Source organism: Rhipicephalus microplus, chromosome 6 (assembly GCF_043290135.1).
Source record: "Rhipicephalus microplus isolate Deutch F79 chromosome 6, USDA_Rmic, whole genome shotgun sequence".
Classification (NCBI taxonomy): Eukaryota; Metazoa; Arthropoda; class Arachnida; order Ixodida; family Ixodidae; genus Rhipicephalus; species Rhipicephalus microplus.
In genome coordinates, this window is record NC_134705.1 from 187,735,660 (window position 1) to 187,754,560 (window position 18,901).

The 18,901-nt window shown below is 48.7% G+C and overlaps 1 protein-coding gene and 1 long non-coding RNA gene across 2 annotated transcripts in view; both read left to right on the plus strand.

Annotated features, from left to right (window-relative positions):
• The first annotated feature begins 10,063 nt into the window (after nucleotides 1-10,063).
• LOC119168249 (uncharacterized) overlaps nucleotides 10,064-18,901 on the plus strand; it is a 36,282-nt gene continuing 27,444 nt past the window's right edge. Inside the window, exon 1 of the mRNA XM_037419654.2 lies at nucleotides 10,064-10,519. Coding sequence (XP_037275551.2) covers nucleotides 10,478-10,519 — 42 coding nt within the window. The 5' untranslated portion in view covers nucleotides 10,064-10,477. The remainder of the gene's footprint in view (nucleotides 10,520-18,901) is intronic.
• LOC142765737 (uncharacterized) lies at nucleotides 11,160-12,627 on the plus strand. The gene is made up of 2 exons (XR_012884378.1): nucleotides 11,160-11,817; nucleotides 12,386-12,627. It is a non-coding gene; the product is annotated as an uncharacterized LOC142765737 (long non-coding RNA).

The window sequence follows — 18,901 nt, forward strand, 5'->3', positions numbered from 1 at the left end:
AAGAAAAAGAAGAAAGAAAAAGAAGAAAGAAAGAAAGAAAGAAAGAAGAAGAAGAAGAAGAAGAAGAAGAAGAAGAAGAAGAAGAAGAAGAAGAAGAAGAAGAAGAAGAAGAAGAAGAAGAAGAAGAAGAAGAAGAAGAAGAAGAAGAAGAAGAAGAAGAAGAATGTGAGGAGGTTTCTTGAGCGGGTGACCATCCGTGGTGGATTCGAGGAGGGGTAATGCCACAATGGCTTGGTCTAATGGTTATGGTAAAAAGCTACTAACCTGAACGCCCCAGATTCGACACCGGACGCCATGATCGCGCTCGCGTTTATACGAATGCAAAAAGCTTGAGGTCCATATGCTGTGCGATTTCGGCACATATTACAGAACCCTACGTTATCAAAATTATCCGCAGCCCTCCACTACGGAAACAGTATTACTGCAATGTAATTTCTTTGCTAGACGCGTGAGAACAAATACCATTTGAAGTCATTCTTGCTGAAAAAAAAAACTATGTGGTGTCAACTCACAGCATGCTTTATTCAGAATCAGCCGTCGAGGCTAAAGATATGAGACCCACTTGTCCGATGGTACCGAATTCTGATGCGGTCGTCAGACCCTTCAGAGAAAAAAAATTCACTCAGTTGCGGTGCTTTAACTACGCATGTACTTCCAGTACTCGATACCTCAGACTAGTTAACAGTTGCAGATTGCGCATCTGAGATGGTAATTACAAAGACAAGTTCGGAAATCACAGCCCCAATACCCGCTAAAACGTTATTTGACGTTTGTACCTTCCGATTCAAAATGTGCATTTATGCGATACGAAAGCGTCACGCACGCGCAAAATTCTAAAATTCAGTTGTTGTTCTTTTGCGTGTACTGCTGCTCCAATCACGACGTGTTATAAGGGTTGTATGAAAAGAATTAATGCTGGCTAAGGCTGTTCGAATGCGGACCTCTGACTGTGGGAGCGATACACCTCGTTATCGTTCATAAAACCTAGGCAGCACGTTGTACGCCCATGCATCGGTTGCCGCCTTTGCTTTGTACTTCAACACGGTCACGTCTTTCAACGTGATGTTTGTTAGCGCACCATTCCACAGCAGCATTGGCCCACAGGTTTTCCATGTTTCCAGCTATCTTGTCCCCTTCCCTAATCCCCCAGTGTAGGGTAACCAACCGGATGTCTTTCTGGTTAACCTCCCTGCCTTCTCCCTTTTGTTGCTTCCTCCTCCCTGCTAACCCGGAACATTCAACTTCCACAGGGCACTTTTCTTCCCGACAAACGAACCGCCAACGCGCGAAAGTGCGATGCGATGACCACCAGCGGCGGCTTAAGTGATTTAGCCCACGACTATTACCATCTCCAGTGCACCGCCCGCAAGGCGCGTGCCCCGCTGGCGCTACCGATGAAGATATCGACAGCAACACCACGACGTAAGCGGCCGCGTCGTGGGCCCCCTCTCAATTACCCCCATCCAGAAGATGAGAGGAGGGGGGTGGCAGGGCTGTTCGGAGCAGCGATAAATAATCGGGGCATAATAAGAGAGCTCAACATTCATGACGGTAGCTAACAGCGACGATAGCGCCGCCCACCTGTAATGAGCGAGATGAAGATGCACCAGCAGGCCCGCACGGTGGAGGCGCGAATAAAAAGGACGTCTCCGCTCTCGACACGTAGTCATCGACAGCGCTACGGTCGAGACAGTCGCTGCAGCTTCCACTGAGGAAACGAGAGCCCTTCTCCTCCTCTGTTTGTATATACGACACCCTCAGAACCTTCAAAGAACCCTCTCCCACTCCGCAAGAGAGGCCAGTTACACCCCTCCCCCGAATACCGATGCCGTGCGTGCACAAACCACACATCATTTGTCATTCAGCGCGATTGGACGCCCGGTAGCACGCCGCGCAGCTTTCAACTCCCACCAGGCATCGTCGATTAAATCGAGCTTCAGTGCAACCGCGCCGCGAAGTTCCTCTCCCACCGCTTGCTCTTTGCATGGTTAAAGCTCGTTTTCCGAAAGGGAAAGGGGGAGGGGGGGTGTAAGAGTGCTACGAATAGGTCTTGTAGTCATCAATAAGTTTTGATAAGATAATAGAATATCACAGTAACAGAGCGCTACACCGATATATGATTCGCCCGTTTCCATTTCTTCCTGTCAATACCCGTTTTGGATTACTGAATGTCCCAGTCTATTGCCTAATCCGAGCCATGGTCGAGCTATGTGTGTGTACAGTCAGAGTTTCTCAGTCGGAGTTCGAGTTGTAGCTTTTGCTATGCAAACGTCGCAAGCTGCCTCCAATTTCGTAAACGCGGTCTAATTGGGCATTTGGTCACTGTTACGACCGGCACCTGGGGGACAAGAGAGCGGCGTTTTTTCTTCGTCAAAGTCGTCGAAGCGCTGGCGGCCTGATGTTGGCCGTGTATTGTCCCTGCTAACTAGAGTTACTGTATGTGCTATAGCATATACAGTACCTCTACTGCCATTGATTTGCCTCTGAAATCAGAAGCTTTCGGACGCATTGCGACAATTGGACGATCGGCCACTCTCTGTGCAGATGCTACTGGAACACCGTCATCGCCTGTCGTCGGCTCAAAAAGCAGTCAAAGCTGTCTTGTGCTTTTTGAGGACTACATGCCTACGTGACTACCTTTAACTTTTGTGTAGTGCCACCGCTGCATACGCGCCAGCCGATTGACTGACAATCTCCTTTTTTTTTTCTCTCTTTCTCTTCTCTTTCCTCTCTCTCTGAGCTTTATGCCCCCTTCGCATTTCCCCAGCGTATGGTAGCTAAACGGGCATGTGCCTGGTTAACCTCCCTGCCTTCCCTCTTGTTGTTTATACCTCCTCCTCCTCCCCTCTACTGCTAACCGGAAAGCGAGGTGCCCGGCCGTCAGCTGCCGTAAACAGTTCCCCGAGATGACCACAATGGTTTCCGCGGACGCAACATCTTCCTGGGAAGAGACAGAGGCGGTAACCGCGACTCGCCCCGCGAGCAGTTCCGAGGACCCTTTTGAGCTTTCTTGCGGCGGCCCTTCTGGTGTATGCTGTCGTGAGTTTGGGACCCCTCGCCCAGCGGCGCACACACGACAACGAAGAGCCTCGCCGGTGCCACATCGAAGTGCAGTGACCACGCCTCAATGGTGGACGTTTACCTGGGCGCGTGAGGGGGGGGGGGGTGTCACACACAACCCCCTCAAGTTGTGTGTGACACGCGATTGTACAGTGCAATCTGCACGCGTTCTCCGATCCAGATATTTGGGGAGAACGCACCCTTTATAATGAGCCGGGTGGCTCACTATAGAAGGCTCACCAGGTACAGAATGTATAAATTAATCCCGTGTTAAGTTCACCTTCCTCCTGTATCGACATCTTCATCCCGGATATCCGGTGCCTGCAAAGGCCGGTCTCAACATCCCTTTGAATCTCACAAACCTCAGCTGACATGAACTTCTTTACCGCGCAACACCAGAAACACGGGACAGGGAAGGGGCAAAAAGAGATCCCAACGATGGATCCCAACCAACTGGCCCAACTTGCTGTCTTACTGCAACCTCAGCTAATGTTGGTGTTTGCATTTATCGCTAGCAGAGCACCGCTAGTCTTCTTCATTGGATTGGATTGGATAAACTTTTATTTGGTCCTCCAAAACACAGATCACTGTGTTGCGGGCAGCTCCCACGTGGGAACTGAGATGCCAAGCTCCTCAGCCGCCTCGCGGGCTTGGTGGACAGTCTTCTTCATTAATTCATGGTTATTTTCGGAGCATTCTAGCTTCGGGGAAGAAAAGCCAGAGAGGTGGCGGAGTGGCATGACCTGTCAGACTATTCCTCCCATAGTTCACTGCAGCCTTAATGGATAGAGGTGATTTCCCTGTCAAAAATGTCAAAAATGTATTGGGACCATGGCGCTGCCCATCCCAATTTCCAAAGGTAACGAAAGCGCCATTGCGTTTCCTCAAAGACACCGGCCTGTTTCATGCACAATATGCACTATGTGCGGAATTGTACATAGCTTTGTATTGTAATTAATCGGATTGGATGTTTCAGCGCTTGTCGGGAGGAGTCCATGCCGTGTATCAGGAAAGAGTGTTATGGAGCATCAGCGACGCTTTTCTCACCTAGTGTTGAAGCTCTCCGGATAAAGACATTTCTTTAATATCCGCCATATATAGTTCCACTTTCCTCATGGCACAAGAACACAAGAGTGTACACTTGTATGGTGTCCGACGCCAAGCCTTTGTTAGATCTAACCGCGTTCTGTGCCTTGGAACTGTTGGAACTCTATTTACTGTGTACATAGGTAAAACATGAAGAGGCAAATACACTGCTCGAATATGAAAGCCTCATGTTTTTCGACGGAGCCGATATGCACCTTTCCGCACCTTGGAATACCATCAGGGCGTATTTGCCATCCTGATGATGCACCACAGCAAGGGACTAACACGAACCGTTCTTCCCCGTTAAACTGAATTCCCAACCTACTCCCATTCCACTGAATTTTGGAAGCAACCATTGATCACATCTTTTGTTGTGAGTCTTGCAAGCACCGAGAAGTGACGTAATCGTCTAAAGGTCCTCCAACATCACTGTGACCTGTGCGAGATGATATTGCATGTTGTTCCTCTGAATTTCCTAATGTTAGCTTCACGCAACCTATTCCCGTCATCGGCCATGCTTTCAATGTCTTGTTATAATTTCCTTCACTCTGAATGACCATCGCTTATTTGTCCTAATGTTGCGACCTGCCAAAATTACTGTCTTTTTATTAATCTGAACTTGGACATTGGCTACCAATATTTGTTCTCTGATCCACCCGTCGACCTTCCTGTCATTAAAGTTCCGCATATCGTCTTTTTTGCAAAGGTCACCTACTTCTGAGGGAATACTTTCAGGTTTGGTGAGGGAATATCTTCAGTGTGTTAGCCACCCATCGGCAGCCTTACTAGAAAAAGAAATTTCACTCATGTCTGTTAATCAACGAACTTGTTATCGTTATTTGTGATATTTGCGCAATGCATTTGTGTGTGTGTGTGTGTGTGTGTGTGTGTGTGTGTGTGTGTGTGTGTGTGTGTGTGTGTGTGTGTGTGTGTGTGTGTGTGTGTGTGTGTGTTTGGTGATCAGAGAGCGCAGATCCGAGGGGTATAAAGTGAATGGTTTTCGAACAATAAACCAGTTGTTAGATAGCGCCCGTTTGTCTTTCTTTTTGTGTCCCTGTGCGCTTGCACGAAAATTTCAAGATGGATATGTTCCAACTAGGTCGAGTCGTAGTTTTGCTTCAGTTTATTTTCAGGTTCCCAAACCTGCATTATTTCTTGCTCAAACTAAACTATGCCAGAAACCATAGGTTCACTCGTGTGTTTGCATAATCACTCACAAGCACGAAGTCCGTGCTGAATACTTTTTGCTACGCGATCCAGTAGAAGACAAAAACACCCGACCTTTTACAAGTTGTGAAGTTGATACGTCTTATCAAATTGTTCAACTAATACATATGCATACCGTTACAAGTAATGCCGTCATCGGTCATCATCATCATCATCATCATCATCATCATCAGCCTGACTACGTCCACTGCAGGACAAAGGCCTCTCCCATGTTCCGCCAGTCAACCCGGTCCCCGCCAGTTAACCCGGTCCGTCATCGGTAACGTTTCGGTAACTTGCGGTAACTACCCGTTACAGTCTTGAAACTCTAAGGGCTAACCTAATTACGCTAACCTTCTTTCGGTAACGTGTGGTGTCACGTTACTCGCTATTTGTAGGCGCATTTTCCCAGAGCTCTCTCCGACGAACTTCCTTGTCGAAAACTCGCAGTGTCAGACTGCTTGACGATAGTTATAGCGCGAGAACAAAACGACGTTACAGAGACTAGAAGGACACGAAAGAATCCTTCTTGTCTCTGTGTCGTCGTTTTGTTCTCGCGCTATAACTATCGTCATGCCATACCAACTAGCCCAAGCTGCCACACTTCTAAGTCAGACTGCTGTTGGCCTGCCCGGTGTGGTGAAAGAACGCAAAGCGTGGGTGGAATAGCTATCGTTTGTGGAATTCGCGGTTGGAAATTTTTGTAGGGTCCACCGACCCCTGTGGGGGAGGATCGGGCCAATGCCACGAAAAGCTTGAAGCTGGAGAATCCACCTGGACCATCTCAGGTCCTGCTTTTTCGTGTAAATGTATTGTAGCAGGTGGATTCATGAGCGTCTCAGTAATTGGGGGGGAGGGGGGCTGGACGGGGGGGGGGGGGGTTGCAAACCGGTGTTGCAGAGAGGTTGAGAGAGAGCACTGGTCTAGCTTGGTCGAGGATTTTCCACCCCCCCCCCACCCCACCCCCTCTCTGCTGACGACCATGGGTGGATTGCTGGCACCTGTGCCTTTCCGGGCCCAAAAGACCAGCTGCCCCAAAAAGAAAGCACATGGGCCGGTGTGCTGATTGTGACACTTCGTTCGAAATACCTTGCGCGAAAGCCTGCGGCGACATATCCCAGACTGCTTTTCGCGCTCATTGTGCTTTTTCCAGCGAAGGCACGCGAGTACTACGAAACGCCAAGGCGCTGAGACACGCTCTAGCGAGGGCTGCAGGAGATAGTGACTTTTCTTTTTCTTCAACCACACATTCAACGAAACGTGTTTTTCTCACTGTCCCGCTTCGTACCTACCCTCAGCCATCGCATGGTAAACGACACAGAACATGTCGTTCGTGAGGAAAAGGGGCAATGCCCAAACACGGTGAACGAAAAAAGCAGTCTGTGAACCAGTTTTTTGGTTGGAAAACAAACCTTACAGTGAAGCCGTTTTGCAGGTTTTTGCAAACTGTCTGTTAGATACTGTGGTCGTTCACTTAGAGGTCAGTTACTACGAGCGCCATTTTGTGGATTCCTGCTTCCGGTAGCTTCACCTGGTCTAAAGTTGTGCTGCCGATCGAGGGTCCCAACGGAATTTCGCCCGTCACGGAGAATTGGCGTGACCAGCTCACCTGCAGCGTCAACGGGCCACGCACAATGATGTTTGGTAGCCAAAACACGACGACAGGTGTGGACGCAGTGACGTATGATCATGCAGATGTCCCCCACCCCCCAAAACCAACCAACAAACAAACAAAAAAAACAACAGCAATTTGCAGGGCTGGTCAATTTGCAGGTATGATCATGCAGATGTCCCCCCACCCCCAAAACCAACCAACAAACAAACAAACAAACAAACAACAGCAATTTGCAGGGCTCCGCGATGGCCAACTGGCGCGCGGTGGCATTTTCGGAGGCCACAGACCACCGGTTGCGATCAGAAATCTCCACTAGAGGTGCTGTTAGGACCAGGAACACATATATACAGTAACATATACCAGTAATCAGTGTACTTTGTTCATGTAAATGTACCCCACTCCTGCAATAGCCCTGTATAGGGCTGCAGTATTTGAAAATAAATAAATATATCTAGACCGATCCCTGTAAAAGTTTTGGGCGTTCAGTAGTGTTTTCTTTGCATATAGCGTCGATGATTGAATGCCTCGTTGTGTATAATGTCTTGAGAAAAAAATTGTTTCACCATATGCCACTGTCATAGGCCATCACATGTAACTCTACAGGAATTTTTTGTGGTCCTGCACGTTTGTACGAATAATTCTCGTTCAATGAGCATATGGGTATAATCCTTGTTCAGGTTCGGAGTTTTATGTGAAACATATATTTCGGATGTAAATAATTCTTATTGTGGGTTCCTGCAGCAAAGTCACTTCGATTAAAACCTGTGATTGTGGAGCAACGGGAAGCGTAACGTGGGGTACTTATTTTTCGGTAATGGCAATGATTGATATGTGGGGTTTAACGTCCCAAAACCACCATGTGATTATGAAAGACGCCGTATAGTAGGGCTCCGGAAATTTCGACCACCATGCATTTTTTAACGTGCACCCAAATTTTCGGTAACGGCGGTAATGCGTTACCTATTTTTTTGGAGGTAACATAGGGCGGTAACGCGTTTATTTCTGTCAAGTGACGAGCAACGTATTTAATTACTTTTTTTTCGTAACGCATACAACACCGTACATGGCTCACTGTATTCGCAGAAACTTCATAGCCATTCTTTTAATCTTTTAGTCATTTACTTGATATTCGGGGCACCAACACATTATGTTTGAAAGTAACTTATGCAAGGGAAAATAAGACCTCCATATGTATCATTATTTGCTTTAAGTTTGTTCCGAACAGTTGATTATTAGTGCAGATATTCTGAATTTTGCATCGTGCAGATATCAATTTAGGGTCATCGCATGGAATATAAAATACAAACAGTCTTGAAGATCATTTTCACTCTATAAGATAAGAAGAACTGCTCATTGGAACAAAATAACGTCATCATTCTAAAAGAACGAAAACAACGTCACAACTTTGTGCGAAAGCGATGTATTCGCAGAGTCACGTACAGATCAATACAATCCAGTATTAAGTCTTCGCAAACACTTCGTGGATAGAAAAGGAAAGTGCGCGGCCACTGAGATGGTCTTCAGCAGAAATATTAATACAGTTTCGTACATACAGGTACAAACACGACAAACAACTTTTTAAAAATGCTTTAGAATAGCGTTGTTTTTACCAGAAAACTTCCTAGTGCACCGCTTCACAATACACTGTTTTAGTGCTTCAAGCGACATGAAATACGCCCACAGCAATTTTTTTACTTATTGCACATGTCAATGACCATTCTGAGTTAGCTTGTATTCCTGCGGAAGTCATGAGACTAAAAAAAATATTCGAAACATTTTTTTTTTATGTAGAGCATCTGCTTAGGTGCTCATGGCTGTTAGCGCAAAGGTATAGGTCACAGCGAAGGGTGGGCAAGCAAGAACCTTTCTACGTCACAGTTTACACCTAGCTAAGAGCGACGTCATATCTAAAGGTGAGGATACGTAGGGAAGCGTCCATAAATTTTTGGGAGAAATTACTGCCAGTTGTTTGTGGCGTCTAATCTTGCTGAGGGAGACTCGCTTGCTGGATTTGGTGCCGACCGGTTGTGCCCCCGCGATCTCCGACGACAGCGCAGCTCCAGCCGACTGGCCTCCCCCTATGCCATTTCCTGACGCCTACAAGAGCTCTCGCCGAGTGGTGCCCCGTCCTCGGACTCCTGCGACCGTGTCTATCTTTGCTATCTCCTCTTTACTTCCGTCGCTCGCTGTCCCTACGCCTTGCTCTCTCTATATATACCTTTTAATCCTACCTTTTTAATCCCTCCTTACCCCATTCCCTTGTGAGCTACTGTTGAGGTGTCGCACTCTGATGCAGACAGTTACAGGGCTCACTTTTTTTCTTTTTTTCCCTTCAAGAATCACATAAGTCTTGCTGAATTTTCTGACCTGCCATTTGATACGAAGCAGACTCCATTGTGAGCAGCGCAACTCGTCATAGCACAATGATTTTTGGCGAAATTGGGAAAGAAGGCGCAGCTGCTTGGTGTTCCTACGTGTGTTCGCCGAAAAAGTGAACGGGCTACGTCTTACTTAGCTAAGAACATCGAAAAAAAAAGCAGGAAGACGTTTCGAGGTTTCCTTGTACTTGCGACAGTTTCAAGTAAAATCTCTAAACTTGTGCACACGATGACCGCTTGAAGGACCTCGTCAACCAAGTCGTGAACTGAGTCTGTTAAGTTCTTCTAACAGGCACAGGGAAAGGAACACAGAACAAGCTGACTAAGAAGCGTTCTCAAATGAAATTTCCAGCACCACACCGGCCGCTTGCGGCAAGGCAGGAAAGAACGCCGCCCGGCTGAGTGGAAATAATAATAACAAAAAAAAGGGCCGGCGGCGGGAAAGCTGGCCAGGCAGCCAGCTGAGTGAGTCGGGAGGGAGAGGCCCAGGGAGCCCGTCCCAGCGCGAGCAAGGCAGGCAAGCAAGCCGAGGAGGCTCGTCGGCCCCTGCGCACGGACGACGCTGCTGCCAACCTTCGCAGCAAGCGGCAGGCAGCCTTCAGCCTCGGCGCCTCATCCCTCGCCCACACCAGCGGCGCCAGAACAACGACATGGCCGCGTAGAAAAAAGGCCTCGCAACGCGTTCACAGCTAAAATATCGCCGCAAGGGGCCGCCGCTCGCGCTCCGCTCGCGCTGATTGGTGGCAAGCGCCCAACGTGACCACAGCGCGCGAAGCATGACGGGATGGCCGCGCGCCCGTCGTCTGCAACGCTCACGTCGACCGCTGCTTCAGTAGGCGATCAGCCGCTGTCGGTGCCGGTGTGGCTCAGGAAGGGAACCGGCATTCCCGCCGCTACTGTGCGTGCTCCTCCAATCAGCGTGTCGTCTGCTGCTGCGATTGCTTCAGCGTTTGCCCCTTCGTCGCAGCCTGTAAGGCCTCGACGACGGTCGTGAACTGACAACATTCTCGTGTGTTAACAGCGAGGGACTACTGTGTTTGCCACGACGTGTCGACGCGACCACGAAGTCGACGAGCAGCACGGTTCGTGCCGTGAGGCCGTCATCCCGTGTTCGACGCCAGACGCCTATGGCATGGGGGTAGAAGTCAGCCCACTGCATGCTCTCAGGTTTAAGGTGAGTTTTCGCTGCTGTCATCATTGCTGTCGTTTGTGTGCGGGTCGTGTTTGTCGTGCGTCATTGCGCGTATGTGTGCGCGTTGCGGCGAGCGTCGATCAGCGCTGCGCGCGCCTTTGTGGGACCGTTACCTAATGACTCTGGAGCGCGTCGAGAAGATTCGCCGAGTAAGAAGCGCATCGGAGGCATACGGTTTCTTTTTTATCATCCAGCCTTGCTATAAGCGCGAGTCGCGATTAGGAAAAAATAAAAGCTATTGCGCCGGGGCATTGTTCCGTGTGTGTGCGATAAGGGAAGGTAGCTGTCGCTCGGAGAACAAGCGTCATTCGCGAGGGCAATCGTGGCGACCAGCTAAGCCACCGGACGCCTGCGCTGTCAACAGCCGCGCGAGCTGAAGCGCGGACGCAGTTTCGTTCGCGGTGGTGAAATCGCGTTGCAACCGCCGTCGTAGCGAGCGGTTGCGTCGTGCCGCACTCTGGCGTCACAGACAGGGAGAAAGCAAAACCCTTTTCCAACCTTAACTTAATGTTAAGCACAGTTCACACCTTCATTTCCCCCATTTTATTTCGCTATTTTTACGGGAAGTATTTCTGTTTTTCAGAGACCTATCCCGCGAGGACGGGGTGGTTGAAGGGGAAAGAATGCTTTTGTTGCCACCGTAGCACGCATTAGTTACCGAAGTGGTTCATCGCCATGTTTCGTTCTACACGTGAGCGGTATAACCAGCTGACGTGCTGTTTTACTGGCGCCGCGCTCCTACAGTGCGAGCGCGAACATCTTAGGACGGGCTTTTAGTGCCGGCTGCAGTTCGAAGGCTGCCGTTGCGGCGACTCGCAGCTAGGCGGCGCCACCGCCCAGGGCGCTCCGCAGCTCCCGCTGTAGAGGTCCCCAAAGCGGGTGGTTTCGTTTCTTGGTGCTCGCCGACTTTGGAGTGAGCGGCAATCTCTCTCTCTCTCTCTCTCTTTTTTCCTAGTCAACGCCTCCGGTTTTGGTTCCGGTTTCGATGGTTGCGGCTAGTCGACGCTCAGGCGCACCGAGCGAGTGCGCTGGCGCGCGATTTGTTTTCCCCGAATTGTGACGCGTCCGTGATGGATGTAGGCTCCCAACTTTTCTGAACGACTACTCCTCCGCGCCTTTGTCTGACTCGCGAGTTCCTTAACTTCTCCAGAACGTTCCGCCAGGTCAGGTGTGAGTAGAACATTGTTGTGCGGTTCGTACGCCAGCTCGTACAACCAGATCCACGGCATGTAGTTACGGTTAATGAAACGAGTACGTCACCCTACGTGGGGATTTGAGCCGTAAGTGTAATTCGATTTCCTATGTTCTGTGTTGATTTAATGACCAATGCTTGTGTACTTGTTAATGAAGTCGTTTGCCGTAGTGTTAGCGCGATATTTGTGAACCCTTGGGGGCGTATTTGAGAACGTATAACGTAAGTCTCATTTGCAATTACTATCTTACCCTATAAGACACTACTTTGATGACGACTAACATACGACCAAGCCAATGCAAGTGAAGGGGCATGTCATTTGTAGTCATTGTGATACACACGGGAAAAAGTTAGTGTATGAAGGTTGCTGGATTGGTTCCAGTCGTTGGTAAGTTGTCTTATTGTCCACTTTAATATCTTCACGTGTACATCATAACGACAAATGACATGTCCTGCACTTTCATGCCTTTATTGCCTGTTAGTGCATTAACTTTGTGCCCATCTAAAAAAGTAAAATTCCCGGCTTTCGTTCAATCTCGCCTTGTGTTCTGCTTAGGCCTAACTCTTGCCCAGTGCGCATCATCTGTCCAGCCAAAGCTTGCCGTTGGTGCTTCTGTGCTTGCTGACGCTCCTGCCGTTTGCCCATTCGTTTTTAGCCTCTGTCTTCGTTGAAAACCGCCCAAGACCTGTCGCGGGCTGTTGCCTACCCATGGTTCCGGGTGCGCAGAATCGCTTTTGCAACGCAGTAGCCGTTGGGAGCCCGTGAAACGTTTACCATGACTGTGTCCTGCTGTCGTGGTTCCAGTGTCCGTGGTTGGCGACCGGTTGTCGCGTTCTCGCACCCCGTCGAAAGTGATGAACACTTGTAGCTCGCAAAATAAAGGCACGCTTAAAAGTATTGGTGATATATATATATATATATATATTTTTCTTCGCTGCTATACAGGAAACCGACTGCTGGCGGTAACCAGTGTGTCGATAACTATCCTTGCAGCTTTCGCTAGTGTCCTTTTACGTCTTCTTTAATTTCTCATATGGGTTTTCTGTTCGTAAATAAAGAAATGGGAAGAATCATAAACTGCGTACATGGTCTGCGATACGACGTTCTGTGTTTAAATACGTGCATTTTTTTTGTAAGGAAATGTATGTTATCTGGCCCTTGCAGATTACCAGCCGTGCGATGCAGTACTTCCAAATAAGCGATGACGTCAGGAACTTCAAGCTTTGTTTTTCCGAATGTTAACTTACGAAGTAACACGCGCATTTTGTGGGTGAATATGTGTCACGTTGCTCTCGAGGATTAGTAGCCGTGCGATGCAGTACCTTTAAGTAACCGACGTCTTCAGGAATTGCAAATATGTTCTTCTGAAAGTGAACTTGTGAGATTTTCGCTTATGAACTTGGCAAGAATGCGAGCATCGCCGTGTCGCACTGCTAGTAATTACATGCGCAAGTCCTCATGATTGTTGTTTTCCTTGCTCGAATGTGTTATCAGTGATAGCCATATTCAATGCACATCAGCAGTACCGTTTGAAACACCGAAGCGTAAGACAATCGTCATCAAATGTGACGGCACACTGATTATGCCATATAAGGGACTGAGGCCATATGTTGCGACTGATGCTTGTATTTTCGGTTTTCGACAAGCGTTATTTCAGTTGCGCATTTTTCAGCAGCGTTCACGTGGATCTTTGATAAAATGGGTTCAGTCTTAATATTGAAGACTTAATGCGAATGACCTTTTGTTTTGAATGAAGACTAACCATTCGAAGGTCATCGGGTGCTTTGCACGACCCAAAAGCCAGCGTGATTTGGGTAATTTTTTAGACTTTTTTTGGCTTCATTTCGTTAGATGTCTTGTATAAAAAATAGGGACGTTGTATGGAGTGAAGTGAGCGTAGGTTGTTGCCAGTCTTTATCGTTTCGCCGACGCCAGCGGCAAAAAGTTCACGGGCCGCTCGTGCGTGCGTTGCTCTTGACAGCGACGAACGGCGTTCTGTCGATATCTCGCCACCCATTGCGCGGACTCCGGCGTCGTCCGCAACTCGCTGAGGTGGCGCCACCGGCGCCAACCGGAGGTGAGTCACGTGCGCGCTCTTTCCATCGCTCGGCAGATGGGCCGCCGCCTTGCTCCAGCAGCGCATGCGCCGAAGCTACCTTCTTTCACCTCTCTATCCAGTCGGTGATGCCACCCCCTCCTCTGTGCCTCTCTCCTGCATGCGCTGCCGCTTACAACCGTGCAGCGTTGTAGAAGCTACAAACAGGAGGAGGCCCTTTAATAAACGCACAACGGAACGTAGTTAGCAAACCTCGTCACTTTCAAAGTAGACATGTTCGCACAAACCAAGTAAACGTTCTAGTCTTTTCCATGTTGTGTAGCTTGAAGACGAACATATGGATTTTCTTGTGGCTTGGTTTAAGCAACTTGACGTGACCATGAAACGGTCGGTGCCCGTGCATTCATTCGCGTTCTATGGATGCTGCAGTAGAGCAGTTAAGAGTATAGTGTCGCATTTTGTCGATGCTGATTGGTTATTGGTTATCACACAGATATTAGTTCTTTGCTTGCTCATCTCCCAGTTCCGGTGATCAACAACATTCGTCCAAAGTGCATTGCGAGCCAGTGTTGCCGCATGTCACCCTGTCTTTCTGTATCGTCTGCTTGCGTCTCTATGTAGCAGACGACGCAGATGCATAGCGGGAAGCAGTACACCTACTCTCCCTCTTCATTGGCTGACGTCAGCCCCTCTAGCATCTAATGTGCTGCATGGCTTTAGTGAGATGAAACGCCGTTTTTTTTCCTCTTCTTGATTTCGCTCTCCCTCCATATTTTGTTTGTCGGATCGCGTCGCTCTTCTCTCGCTTTAATTTTTTTCTGTTCACTACTGAAAGTTCGCTCTAGCGAGACCTCCGGCTCCCGTCTGGCTCGGCCCAGGTCAAATTTTGCGCGCATTGCCTCGCGCTAGTTGTGGTCTGCGCCCGATAGATGGCACTGCGACGGAAACAAGAACTACCCCGGAATTCTAAATCCGCCTGGTCAGAATGTTCGGAGCAGGCTTTTTGTAAAGCTTGGTTGCCATCTGTGCTGGCCTGGAAGGTGTCTTGCTATCTTCTCGCGGTCTTCGATCCCGTGCCAGCTATTTTCGCCCATATCGTTCGTCCTGATCCAAATTTATTATTTGACCTAACTTTTTATACCCCTTTGTTTTTCAATTTGTTTTTTTTTAATTTTGCCGTTCTACGCTGAATATGGTCCCCGTTATGACTCCCGAACTGAAAACCCACACAATTAGGCCACTTCTGCAGCTGAACCTGTTGAATCGAAAAGGAAAAAAAGAAAGATCTGCCTTCATTCTTGCAGATATTTTGAAATCGTTCCAGGCAAGACCCTCTATGTTTGCAATGGTTTCTTACTAAGCAACCCCCGACACGGGTGTTCAGCTAGGATGTCTTGTTCTAAGAATCTCGGAAAAGTGTACAAGCCAATTGACTTCGGTTTGCATTAATACCATCTACTGTTGGGGTTTGAGATACGGGGAGAAATGGGCACAAGTGCGAAGTGCCTTCCATAACTTAACGTGTAAGAGTTTACATCTACTTTCAAGGTTTTCACTTGATTATGAGGGTTGACTACGCACTGGTGTCCTAAAATCAAATCTGCGGATAATATGAATCAGCAGCCCCGTACCCTTGCGTCGCATGCTTTTCGAGGGTGATGCGCATCGGTAGATATTACAGTGAATTTGCGACTGCACGCAGAGGGTTCAGTGACAATACTTCTAAAGATAATTTAGTAAACATGCTCGGAGGATAAAAGAAAAGTCGCTCAGACTTCGCCGCTGTATGTTGTTTTACGTTGTTTCGTAACCTTGTTTGTGAGGAACAATGTCGTCACCGGCAAGTTGCTTTCCATGGATAGCTCTTAAAGAAAAGTTTTGCTACTACACATTTACGCGAGGTTGATATAGTAAATGTAGTAACATGCCACGTGGGTTTGAAAAGATTGGAAGGGGGAAGACAATGAAGGCTGGCTTCGCGTATGCCCTCGCTGCTAGCAGCCGAGGAGCCAGCCCGCCGAGCAACGGCATTGGCTGGTCTGGTCGGCGGCGGCGGCGGCAGCTGTAATAAATAAAGCGGCCAAGAGAGAGCACCGAGCTGGGGAGAAACGAAGGGGCCCCAGCGACGGTAGCTAGGGATATGAGAGAGAGAAGAAAAAAGGGCGCGTGGACCGAGAGAGAACGGAATCTGAAGCGAGGAGCGGCAAGAAAGAAAGAAAAACGAAACGCGAACAGGAGATGGAAACAGCGTACGGGAGTTTCTAGCCGAACCGCCGGCGAAGAGGGAGTTTTGGTGGCGCCACCGCGCGACGCGCGCTTGTGCGCATGCGTCGCCCGGCGGAATATTGCGGAGAGGAGGACGGGTGATGAGGTAGCGAAGCACACGCACACCCTGCCTTGGGAGAGTGGGCGAGGGCATTGTGAAAAATGGCGGGCAAGTCGCGCAAACCAGCTGAGCCGGCCATTGTGAGGAGGCGAGGAAGAAGTGGCGGCTGGTGAATTCTGCGAAATGGAGAGGAGTTTAGTGGAGAGGAAGAAACCTGACTGGAAGCAGAGAGAAGTAGAGGATGGCGTGGGCCGCTTTTGTCTTTCCTCTTCATCGTCCTTTCCAATTTTTGTTTCTCCGCAAAATTTGCTCTTGCAACGGTAAATTTCTTTTTTGGTTTGCGTTGCGCGGGCATCTCTTAGTAGTTCGCCTCCCTCTTCGCACGGCCTCTTTCCTCGATTGGCTTTTATGCCTTCGTGTTTTCTTTTTTTTTTCCTAGTTCGGAGGTTGGGAAATGGCAAGAGCGCCGGGGAGAGCTTCGCTTTTGATTGTTTTGCTTTTGTTTTCGTCTCTCTTTCTCTCCCCGACTCTCCTGGACTAGCGCTCAGGGAACGGCTGAGGAGGATTCAGATGGAGGAGGCGTAGTAGTAGCGTGGGGCGAAGCCGCTTTTTCAGAAGCTCGTCTTTTTTTTTTCTCTTTTTTCGGACAGGAGAGAAACAAAAAATAAAAAGCGCGCTCGCATACTGGAAGAGGGAGCAAAATTTTCCTCAGGGCGCATGCGCGTTGGCCCAGCGCCGGCGCTTTTTTCGAACGACGGGATTGCGTCGGCTGCTAGCTATAAGGACGGGAAAAAAGTGCGCGCCAACGTGGTAGTGGTGGCGGCGGGGAGCCGACGCTATCGATGCGCGGAGGCCGATGGCTCTGGCCCTGCGCGGGCGTCTCGCCTCTCGGAGAGAGCAAAGGGGGGCGCCCCTCGCAAAACTTGCATCGGCAGGCGCTGCTTTTACGAACACGTTAAGGCTCAGGCACTGCGCCGTGCTCCCGACTGGGATGCAGAAATTAGGTGCCTTTTCTCATCTTCTAACCACTACCCCCACCCCCACCATGTTAAGGCTTTACGAACATGTTAAGGATACAAGGGTATGTACATGTACAAGGGTATACATGTACATACCCTTGTACAAGGGTATGTCGATGTGTCATTATTTGAAGTCTTGAAGCACTCACCTTGTCCCGTAATTTCAGCTTGTATATGTTGCCAAATGATTCGAGAAACACCGGATGATGTGCCTAATTCTACGGTTCCGTTCTCTTGAAATATTTGCAATATTTGTTTGAATCGTTTCTGGTTTTAGCTGTCTCCTGTCGACGTTGGTAACACAGACACAGTGGCAAGCATGATTAGGTTTATCAGATTCATTGATCTGCAGCAGCGCCTTGCGACGTTCCAGGTTAATGATGAACACTTTGAAAGAATACTTAACGAAGCCTAATAAATCGTGAAAACACTGTCACAGACGCCCCTCCCCCTTAGAAAAATGGCACTTAGGGGAGTTTAGGCAACATTTGCGAGGTAAATTTCAAGTTAAAGTTGATGCTGAGACGTGCCGGGTTTTTGGACCACTGACATAATTGGGGCATCGCGGCGTAGAACAAGCCTTTCTGTAACATGTCGTAGCAACAAACGTGACAGCAAATCTTTTAGGGTCACTTGTACGAACCCGCCAGAGGGCCCGCACCTCCAGATGTGTGTGAAGAGCTTGGGAACTCCATTGAAGGAATAGCAGAAAACGTAATGAACTTCTATTGTGTAAGTATTTGAAGAATGAGTTACTTAAAGACTTGGTCGAGCCGTGCGATGATACATTCCTTTGTTCGTGTGAGGAAAAAAAATATCAACGGTGCTCTTACAAGTTGTAAACATGTGGTTGCCCCTTAATCTGGTCGTAAACGACATTAGATAGGGTTAACATGTCGTCACGTCAGAAAGTGCCTATCGAACGCGTGTGTACTTGTTGCGCGTTCTCCTTTATGTGTGTGTCGAAAGGTACGCCAGCTGTGCAGCGCAGATCGAAATGTGACCCGGCTCGAACCGGCAACCACAAGATCGATCGCGAAGGGGCGCAAACCCGTGCTAGTATTTCACAATTTAGCCCGCGTGGCGGACGGCGAACGCTGTCACGTCACTGACTTGTCATAGCACTGTGCGCGCTTTTGGAGCCTTTTACGCCTTGCGAGTTTTTATTCGTCGTCTTGCGGGCGTGTATGGCATAATCGACCACTGTCGCAAGATAGATTAGAACCATTCTTTTTTTGCAAGCTGTCACAAGTGGGAAAGGAGTTTGTATGCCGAAGCTCTTCAATACCTTGTACACATTATACGCGCAGGGCGTCGGTAAGTAAACAGGCATTCATCCGAAGACAGACGTCGGCAACGGTATTCCAAGCCCATGTCCTGGACGGTTGTACACTGTTATGCTTGTCACGGGACTGTTTCCTATAAAGATCACTTGAACCAGTTCGGGCGGTGCGATCGTTCAGTAGGTCATAACATGAATAGTGCTAAATACGTGTATAATATTCATTCTTTTGAAAGTACTCGCGACTTGAATCGTGAATACTCATTGCGATTTGCTGCCATTACAGTGCGTTTTAGAAAGCCAATGGTGCAGAGTCTCGGTGCCGCAGAAGGTTTAACAAGTTCGGACTAGCTAAGAGAAGCGATTCTTAAAAGAGAAAGGAAGAGAAAAATGAGCCCCGCAACTGTCTGCTTCAGTGAGCGACACTTCAACAGTAGCTCACAAGGGATGGGGGTGAGGAGGGATAAAAGGGTAGGAGTAAAGGTGTA